The sequence below is a fragment of the Marmota monax genome, unplaced genomic scaffold (assembly GCF_021218885.2).
Source record: "Marmota monax isolate L192 unplaced genomic scaffold, Marmota_monax_Labrador192_F-V1.1 WCK01_AAM20220418_F8-fsc00135, whole genome shotgun sequence".
Taxonomy (NCBI): domain Eukaryota; kingdom Metazoa; phylum Chordata; class Mammalia; order Rodentia; family Sciuridae; genus Marmota; species Marmota monax.
The window spans coordinates 5,004,602-5,015,207 of NW_026694339.1; the positions used below are offsets into that span (position 1 = coordinate 5,004,602).

Genomic DNA, 10,606 nt, shown 5'->3' on the forward strand with positions numbered 1-10,606 from the left:
TTAAATGTAGTAGAAAAAGGAATGTTATTGTGAGATAAGAGAATAAACCCTTTTACCATATTTATATGAACCAGGTAAATTCATTTCATGGTGTAAAGTTACAGATTATCTAGGGTATTCATTTTAAGTGAAACTATCAGTTTCATAGTGAAATTTATGATAAATTTGACTGGTTATGACCTATAAAAGAAGTTATAGCACTGGGGATTGAGCCTAGGGGCCCTTTACCACAGAGTCATAACCTCAGCCTGTTTTTTTCTTTTTCTTTTCGAGGCAGGATCTTGCTAAGTTGCTGAGACTGAGACTGACTTTGAACTCAGGATCCTCTTGCCTCAGCTTCTGGAGTAGTTTGGATTATAGGCCTGTGCCATTGCACGTGGCAACAGTTTTACTTTAAATTGCAGTATTATTATGAAACTTTATATATACTTGATTTGCATCCACCTTTCTTAAGAGACACCTCATTGAAAGGGAGAAACTTTGTGGTGTATCTTTATGATCATTTTTATGAGCTTTACCAGAGTGTTTAACATAGATAAGGTTCCTAGAGGATAAATGGTCAAGACTAAATTATATGATACTTAGACTTTTCTGACCCATAGGTTGGGGTTTTCAAAGATTAAAATGCTTTTTCCAAAACAAAATTATGTCTATGAAGTTGCTACTCAGAGTGTATTTTACAATTTTTTCTCCAGGTCTTTATCAGTACCATATGCTTATCAGTGCTGTGCATTTTGGGGCTGTGACTCTTATGCAAATTTAAACATAAAAGATAACAGCCTTCAAGATACCATAGTGTGACAAAGGAGAAAGGCAAGTACATGAACCTTTAAAAACAGAACACTCCCTAAGCCATTAATCAAAATGTATGTTTTGTAATCAGTTTGGGAAGGATCAATATGAAGTCTGTGAGAAAAACAGTCTTTCCTGTGTTACTGGCATATTTAATGTGTTATCAAGCCACATTTGTATACACTGAACTTTAACATCATGCAGGGGAGAGAAAATTGTGGGAACATCTGGTTCTTTTGAACTGCCCACTTTTTATTCAACATACTTTGTTGTATATTCAGGTACCACTGATGCAGCAAATGTCACCAGCACTGCTGAAAATGAAGAGCATAGTCAAATAATTATCCATTGTACACCCCCAACAGGTAATGCTCAACCCATTTGGCTGTAATATTTTACTTTAAGTAAACATTGGGCAAATATATCTAATCTTCCTGGCGATGGATGTTATTTCTATTTTATAATGGTGGGACTAGATGATCCTTTAAGGCCTTCTGATTCATAGTGTGGTCAGTGTACCAGCTTCTCTTGCAGAATCTCAGGCTCATACCACTGAATCAGAATCTGCATATTAACAAGCTCTTGCAGGGCAGGGTCATGTACATAAAGTTGGAGAGGGAATTTCTTGATGGTCCTTTAGGTCTAGAACTAGTTCTGAAGTAAGTCACTGGTCCATAATTTTTTTGTTTTTGTTTTTATATTATTCTTTATTTATTGTAGTGCCAGGGATTGAACCCAGGGCCTCCAGAATGCAAAGCTTGTGCTTTATTACTGAGCTTTGTCCCCAGTCTTCTTCTTCTTCTTATTATTATTATTATTATTATTATTTTATTTCATTTTATTTTTGGGTATGGATTGAATCCAGGTTTGCTTAACAACTGAGCCACATCACCAACCTGTTTTACTTTTGCATTTTGAGGCAGGGTCTCATTAAGTTGCTTTGGGCCTCACTAAGTTGCTGAAGCTAGTTTTGAACTTGTGATCCTCCTGCCTTAGCATCCTGTGCCACTGGGATTATAAGCATGCACCTATAATTTATTTTTTTAAATGCAATCTTGTCTATTCTTTCTTATTTAATTCATTGAAGTTGTAGTTTTAGGAAAGTTATTAAATGATGCCAATATTTACTTGATTGTAATGTCATATTCTGCCTTGCCTACCAGAGAACTTGGATTTATACTTTTATTATAAAGGCAAGGTTTTAAATATTTTTTGTTAAATCAGGTGCTACCAAATAGATTCCTATTAGTATGATGTCACAGGATGAACTGGCCATTAATTTTGGGGGTAGGGATGGTGACGGGATAACAGGGATTCAACTCAGGGGCACTCGGCCACTGAGCCACATCCCCAGCCCTATATTATATTTTATTTAGAGACAAGGTCTCACTGAGTTGCTTAGCAACTCAGTGTTGCTGAGGCTGGCTTTGAACTCACAATCCTCTGGTCTCAGCTTCCTGAGCCACTCAGATTGCAGGTGTGTGCCATGCCTGGGTTGGCCATTGATTTTATAACTTAGAATCATCAGTGCTGTGAATTCACTAATAACTGATGCTGAATTGTGAGCTTCTTAAGGGGTCTATGTATGTATGCTTTGAATATTTAACCCATTTCCTTGTGTGGAGAAGGAGAACAAACTTAATTTTAACAGATGAGTAAGTGCAACTAGCATGAATCATTTATGTAATTTAATTTATTGTGCAGATATTAATTTTCGACAGTTAGGAATGCAGTTTACTCTTTTGCCCATGAATGATTCAAGTGTTGGAGATTGTACACAGAACTGATGATCAGTGAGAAGGAAACAACATACTTTTTGGAGGGGATGGTGGTACCGGGGATTGAACCCAGGGGTGCTTAACCATTGAGCCACAGTCTCAGCCCTTTTTATATATTATTTATAGAGGCAGGGTCCCACTGAGTTGCTTAAGGCCTTGCTAAGTTGCTGAGGCTGGCTTTAAATCCATGATCCTCCTGCCTCAGCCTCCACAGCTTCTGGGATTATAGGTGTGTGCCACGTCGCCTGGCAGGAAACAGCATTCTTTGCAGTACTGGACACACCTATAATTGGGTTCATTCTGGAGGCTGAGGCAGGAGGACTGCAAGTGCAGGGCCAGTGTCAGCAACTTAATGAGACCCTCGCCAATTTAGAGAGATCCTGTCTCCAAATAAAAAGTGAAAAAGGCTGGGTATATACTTTAGTGGTAGAATACCCCTGGGTTTATTCCCTATACTACCCTCCCCACAAATAAAATGTGAGAAAGAACTTCCATTCTAGCACTTCCTGATGGTTCAGAGTGAAAAGAAATTTGACTAAAAATTTTGTGTTCATTGAAAATCAGATAAATAGTGCAGAACTGTAGTTCTATAGTATATGTCAAATTTCATGACAGTTCAGAAAGTTAAAACATCTTTTAGGCAATCATAATACATAGTTTTCTTGTTCTTTATAGTCAAACATTTTCACTCCTTAATTATAAATGAAATATTTTTCATTTGTGACATTACTAGCATGTCAAAGTCAGTTATTAGAACCAGCAATTCAGCTACTAAGTGCATTCTTGCGATCATATATATATATATATATATATATATATATATATATATATGTGTGTGTGTGTGTGTGTGTGTGTGTTTTACTATTATATAGGGGTTTTGTTTTGTGCCAATCTTTGTATGAATATTTAACATTGATTATCTACCATAACCAACTTCAGCAGGTTGCTGTTAAATGCCATAAGAAACTGGGTTTAAAATGTTACAAATCTGTGTATATACATACATATACAGTTATAAAATATATAGAGAGCTGGGGTTATGGCTCAGTGGTAAATGGTAAAGCTTTTGCCATGTTTGAGGCACTGGGTTCGATTCTCAGCACCACGTATAAACAAACAAACAAACAAATAAATGTTCATCAACAACTAATACGAATATTTTTTTAAAAATGAAATACATAGGGATAAGGAAGGAAGAAAAAAAGAAAGCTAATATTTACTAAAGTTCCACTGTGTGCCCAGCAGCTTGCTTAAGTATTTATGTATGCAAATTTACTTAAGCAGTCAACTGTATTAAGTAGGCATTATTATCTACTTATCAGAAAATGCAACTTATTAGGCTTAAGTGGCTTTTTTAAGGTAAGAGTAGCAAGTTATGAAACATCTGATTCCAGACCCTCAATATTTTAAGTACCTTTATTTGCTAGATACTGTGCTTTGTATATTTAGTATAAGAAAAAGTAGAGGGCTGGGGTTATAGCTCAGTGGCTGAGTGCTTGCCTGGCATGTGTGAGGCACTGGGTTCAATCCTCAGCACCGCATAAAAAATAAAGATATTGTGTCCATCTACAACTAAAAAAAATATTTAATAAAAGAATAAAGAAAAAGAAAAAGTAGAAATTTTCTTGGAAATATCTCTATATGGCCTTACCAAATAATAAAAGAAACTAATCCTGGTTATGTTTTGTTTCAGTACTGGTGATTGAACCCTGGGGAGCTTTACTACTAAGTACCCTCCCTCGAGCCCTTTTTATGTTTTTAGTTTGAAACAGGATCTTGCTTATTTGATGAGGCTGGCCTTGAACTTGCCATCCCCTCCTGCTTAAACCTCTTCAGTCCCTGGGATTATAGGTGTGTGCCAGCTACCCCAAGATATTAGGCTGCTTAATTTTTAAAGTAGCCGAGTCTGTGACTGAAATATCTTAAAAGCAATATTTTTTTTTCAGTTTGGTTCAATTCAATTAGGTAGCTTATTTATTCTAGATTCAACCATCATTAGTCATTCTATCAAGAATATTAAATGAAATATGGTATTTTCTAAATTGTCTTTCATGTTTCTGTTTCTTTTTCATGTTAGGTGCTTTTAAGCCCTGTGAATATTTACTGGGAAGCTGGATGATACGTCTCACCGTGTGGTTCATTTTCTTGGTTGCATTGTTTTTCAACCTGCTAGTCATTTTAACAACCTTCGCATCTTGTACATCACTGCCTTCCTCCAAGTTGTTCATAGGCTTGATTTCTGTGTCTAACTTCTTCATGGGAATCTATACTGGCATCTTAACTTTTCTTGATGCCGAATCCTGGGGCAGATTTGCTGAATTTGGCATTTGGTGGGAGACTGGCAGTGGCTGCAAAGCAGCTGGGTTCCTTACAGTTTTTTCCTTAGAAAGTGCCATATTTTTATTAATGTTAGCAGCTGTTAAAAGAAGCTTATCTGCAAAAAATATCATGAAAAATGGGAAAAGCAATCATCTCAAGCAGTTCCGGATTGCGGCCCTTTTTGCTTTTCTGGGTGCTGCAGTATCAGGCTGTTTCCCCCTTTTCCATAGAGGGGAATATTCTGCATCACCCTTGTGCTTGCCATTTCCCACAGGAGAGATGCCATCATTAGGATTTACTGTGATGTTAGTGTTTTTAAACTCACTAGCATTTTTATTAATGGCCGTCATCTACACTAAACTTTACTGCAACTTGGAAAAAGAAGACCTCTCAGAAAACTCACAGTCTAGCATGATTAAGCATGTTGCTTGGCTAATTTTCACCAACTGCATCTTTTTTTGCCCTGTTGCATTTTTATCATTTGCACCATTGACCACTGCAATCTCTATCAGTCCTGAAATAATGAAGTCTGTTACTCTGATATTTTTCCCATTGCCTGCTTGCCTAAATCTGGTCCTGTATGTTTTCTTCAATCCAAAATTTAAAGAAGACTGGAAGTTACTGAAGTGACATGTTACCAAGAAAAGTGGATCAGTTTCAGTTTCCATCAGTAGCCAAGGTGGTTGTGTGGAACAGGATTTCTACTATGACTGTGGCATGTACTCACACTTGCAGGGTAACCTGACTGTATGTGACTGCTGTGAATCTTTTCTTTTGACAAAGCCAGTATCATTCAAACACTTAATAAAATCACACAGCTGTCCTGCATTGGCAGTGGCTTCTTGCCAAAGACCAGAGGGATATTGGTCTGATTGTGGCACACAGTCAGCCCATTCTGACTATGCAGATGAAGAAGACTCCTTTGTCTCAGACAGTTCTGACCAAGTGCAGGTGTGTGGACGAGCCTGCTTCTATCAGAGGATTCCCTTTGGTGCGCTACGCTTACAATCTACCAAGAGGTAAAGACTGAACTACTGTGTTTGTAACTGTTTCCCCCATCAACCAAATTCACAGTGTTTATAGAGTGAACCCTATTCTGTTCTTTCATCTGGGAAGCACTTCTGTAATCACTGCCTGGTGTCACATAGAAGGGAAGGTGGCAGTTTATTTCTCAAATCTGATATTTTTCAAAGAACAGGTGCCTAAATTATTAATTGGTGAAAAATGCAATGTCCAAGGAATGTGTGGTCTATTTAAAACAAAACTTGAAAAGGATTTTGGGTGTGGTATAGCAATATAACTTTTAGGTTTTTCAGATCCATAAGGAGCAAATTTATACCTATTTCTGAATTAAGCACAAGATAAAGGACAGCTGTTAATATTTTTTAAAAGGTAGTTCAAAATGTGACTTTATATAACCGACAAAAAAGTCTTGCTAATTTTACCTAATATTTGATCATTAATCTCAGGACAACTTACTACAGGGCCAAAAAAGGGATTGTCTCCCAAGTAGAACTGTGAGAGTACGCATAGGTATCATTGTTTTCTATTTCCACTTTTACATGAGAATCACAAATTTTGTTCAATTGCTTTATAAATCTATAAAAACCTGAAGATGTTTTAAAAACCATATTAACAGCTGTTAGAATAAAAAAATCAGTACATTTGTTTGGGATAATTTTACATTGCTTTGTAATGCTCACCAGGATTTTCAGTGATTTGCAATTATATTACTAGTACAAAATAAATGGCTAATTGATGTGTGAGTTTAAGTAGTTTTGGCTACACTACTTACTAATAAGATTTTAATAGTACCTAAGGGATTTGATGGCTCCATGTAATGTTCCCATTAATAAATGCTTCTTAATATCATTGGTTCTACTGATATTTTCCAGTTTTGTTCTTATGTCATCTCTTTACAGTATGGATTATACAGAAAGTAAACTGGGGTCATTTTTTTTTAATTGGAGGAAGCTGAAAATAAATATGACACAAAGCACTTAAATTTATTTCTTAGTGAACTGGATACTCCTAAACTTATGTTATTACTTGGAAGCTTCTATAAAATTTTCCCATACCATGACTTACAAAAAAACCTATTCAATAGTTCATATGCTGAGTTCTTGTTAGACTAGACAGACATATCATTAAGGTGGGGAGAAGAAAGGATAAAGTTTAGTCCTATGTCTTTGAAAATTAAAAATTTTACCTGATTCTCAACTAGGGTCTTCTGCCATGTTTTTTTTTGTGGAGTCTTAAAGTTATAATTGCTTAATATGTTTTTTGAACAATGTACTAAATAGCAAACCTACTGCCATATTATTATCCTGGATATACTAAAAAATTAAGCTAGATTACAGTTTAATATTTAAACTGTACATACTGTGCATATAAAGAATTTTTATCTTATGTAAATTATTTTTACAACACAAGTTGGGAAACATGGCTTCTGTTCAGTTCGTTTAATTAAAGCTACCTCCTATAGTGGCTGCCAGTAGCAGAATGTTAAATTGTGGTTTATATACTTTTTTCATTGTAAATAATCTCGGTTGTACATTGTCAGTGTAAAAACAGAATCTTTGTATATCAAAATCATGTAGTTTGTATAAAATGTTGGAGGGATTTATTTACAGTGTGTTGTAATTTTGTAAGGCCAACTATTTACAAGTTTTAAAATTTGCTATCACGGTTTGTATATTTACACATCTGATAAATATTAAATCATAACTTGGTAGTAATCTTAATTAAACTTGTTTTCTCAAAATTCAAGTTATTGAAAACTTTTCATTCATTTAAAAAATAGAAAGCATATATATAAAATCTGTGGTAAACTGTGCTATATATTGTATGAAATACAATACTGTACTCTATGTTTTGAATTATTAAAGTTTCTAGAAAGCAATATATTTTGCCTTAATTTGTAACTAAGTATGTTAATACATTTACTAACTATTATGGAGACAAATTTAAAAAGTTTTAAATAGAAAAGACAGTATTAGAAAAAATGTTGGAAGTAACCATTAGAAAATATTGTTTGATAGTTATCTGTCAATATTTAAGAACACTTAAACTTAAAACTTTTATCCTGTCTTAAATCTGAACTATATTGTGGAAAACATATTTTGAAATACAAGTGAATACCACCAATTTAATCTTTATTTAAAAGCAAATGATTAAAAATATCTACATGATATTAATTGTAGTCAGTTGCCTAGAAATGCAGTATTACAATCTCCAAGCTCTCTTTGGACAAATGAGAAAACAAAGGGTTTAATGAAATTTAAGTGAATCCCTGAACCACAGCGAATTAGATCCCAATCAAAACTTAGTTCCTCTTAATTTTGGACATATTTTGTAGGTGTTAGTAAATGTGTATGCCTCTTCCTGTTTTAAAATTCATATGTGTTTGAAATTTTCACAATAAAAAGAATGGTTTAGGTACCCCTCTCCCTCTCCCCTTACCATGCCCACCACCAAAACCACAACACACAATAAACCCTGTTTCATCTTCACCTTATTCACTAGCCCCTCAATCCTTCTGCTTCTTAGATTATTTGAAGCAATCCAAGACATGTTGTTTCATCTGTAAATGTCTAGGAATAATTATTTTTAAAACTAACTGAAAATGGCATGATTTTTGTTACAATGTCATACAGGAATTTGTAAGGAAAAGTCATTCTTCACTTACAGGTTACAGAACCAGTAAAAAAAAAAATCTCAAATATACCATGAAAGTGAAAATAAATGAGTAGTAAGAAAAGACATTAGTAAGTAAAACTTATGGGAAAAATCTTTTAATGCTTTTTATACCCTTCTTTATGACTTCTTGGCCCCAGTAATGTAAAGGCAGTATAAGAGACCACAAGACTTGACTACATTCAAATATGTGTACCCACAGCATGGAATTGCCCCATAGTCTTTGGGTCTCCAGTATTGTTAACATATAATGTAATTGTCATAATGATGACCCTGAAGCATGAAGGAAAGGGCTTTCTTTTATAAAGCATTTTTTAAAAAATAAAACATTTAAAGGAGGAAGGGAAGTATATGACATCTTAGATTCCCATACCAAAAAGTTACAGTGCAAAAGCTTTGGCATTCAAGTGATACAATTTGCTCTTAAATCTGTCAGATCCTGAACTAGAAATTTTGAGGATTAATTAGATAATATGACTGTGATGTAGATTATTTCCTTAATATTATAGAGGAGTAAATTAGGATCAGAAAGGTCAACAGCTTATTTATGGAAATTTATTAAGAGAAAAACCATTGATTAAAATTCTTCTTCTTTCATAGATAAAACCTGTGAGTTTTCCACTATGCTTGCATTAGGTTATGTTTGTTGGGAAATTTCTCCTAAAGCTTTCTTCCTTGTGAAGTACTAAAACAGTTTAGGGTCTTTTGATATTACTGATTCTCAAAATGTTCTAATGAAAGGTTTTAGCCAGACATGCCAATATTGAATTATTGGGGTAGAGAATGAACAAACTCTACTAAATAAGTTTTATTCTTTGATCAATTTATTACTCATTTGGATTGCTCTGATTTTCTTCATTTCACTGTTGTTACTAAAATTTAAAAATATTCCATTTAAGAAGTTTTAAGCATGCATATTTATTTTTTTGTGGTAGGGGAATCAAACTCAGGGTCTCCCATGCTCTATGCCTCTAGCTGGCATATCATATTTTATTATAGCTTCTGCTTCCAGAATTGTCTTTGATTGTTAATATTTTTATCATATCTCATTGTCCTGTGTCAAATTTTGTAGATCTAAACTTCATCAAGGATGGTGTATTACTCTTTGATCAGTAACAACTTTATGTGCTATTTTTAGCCACTGTCCGTTTTCACATGATACTTCTACCAGTTATACAAATTATGAACTAGACAGAGCTAAATTTACAACAATATAAATAAAGCATCCAGCTTTATAATGTCTGTCATCTTTCTTGCTACCTTTATCCCCATCTCCAATCCCTGAGTTCCCACAAAATATTCTTTCCTCATAAAATACACATCACAGCATATTTTAATTACATTTGTCGCCACCAAAAGATGAGGAATTTAGAGTAACAGCAGCTTTTACCCCATTGCTTAGCAAAGGTTAGAGGCTTAGCACATAATAGAGGCTTAAAAAAGTAAAAACAATTCGCAGGTGTAGACAGACTAGTTGCCTTAAGACGCCAGGCAAACAAGATGTATCAAAACACTAAAAGATTGTCCTAAACCTGCATTATTTTTTGGTAGCAGGGATGGAACCCAGGGCCCCATGCATGCTAGGCAAGCACTTTACCACTGAGCTATATCCCCAGGCCACCTAAACGTGCTTTCTTGGATACACTTGTAAAGTTAAATTACCTCACCCTCAAAAAAGCATGACCTGTTCAAGGAAATCAAGACTGGTGCATATAATCCTGACCTTATGTGTGTGTTGGGGTGGGGGGTGGGGTCGAGGGGTGGATGTTAGTCCTTAATTCTGCCTTTTTCCCTTTAAGAGGAGTTGCTTTACTCAGTAATAACGTTATTTCAAATACCAAATGGTCTGCAACAACACCTCAAAAAAAGCCCAGCCCCCCCCAGGTGTCAGCTGGAAGAGACGCAGAATTGAATAAGTTCACAAGCAACAGGCACCTTCCAGACACAGGAAGAAGGGCAGACAGAGAGGAAGCCACGCTCTATAGGCCCAGACACAGCCCTCGCGTCCTCCTTGCGTCGCC

General features: G+C 35.2%; 1 protein-coding gene across 1 annotated transcript in view; it reads left to right on the plus strand.

Annotated features, from left to right (window-relative positions):
• Lgr4 (leucine rich repeat containing G protein-coupled receptor 4) overlaps nucleotides 1–6,761 on the plus strand; it is a 91,269-nt gene extending 84,508 nt beyond the window's left edge. The window contains 5 exon segments of the mRNA XM_046467544.2: nucleotides 696–789; nucleotides 792–813; nucleotides 1,074–1,157; nucleotides 4,648–5,863; nucleotides 5,865–6,761. Of these exon segments, the coding sequence (XP_046323500.1) occupies nucleotides 696–789; nucleotides 792–813; nucleotides 1,074–1,157; nucleotides 4,648–5,863; nucleotides 5,865–5,919 (1,471 nt within the window). The 3' untranslated portion in view covers nucleotides 5,920–6,761.
• The last annotated feature ends 3,845 nt before the right edge of the window (nucleotides 6,762–10,606 follow it).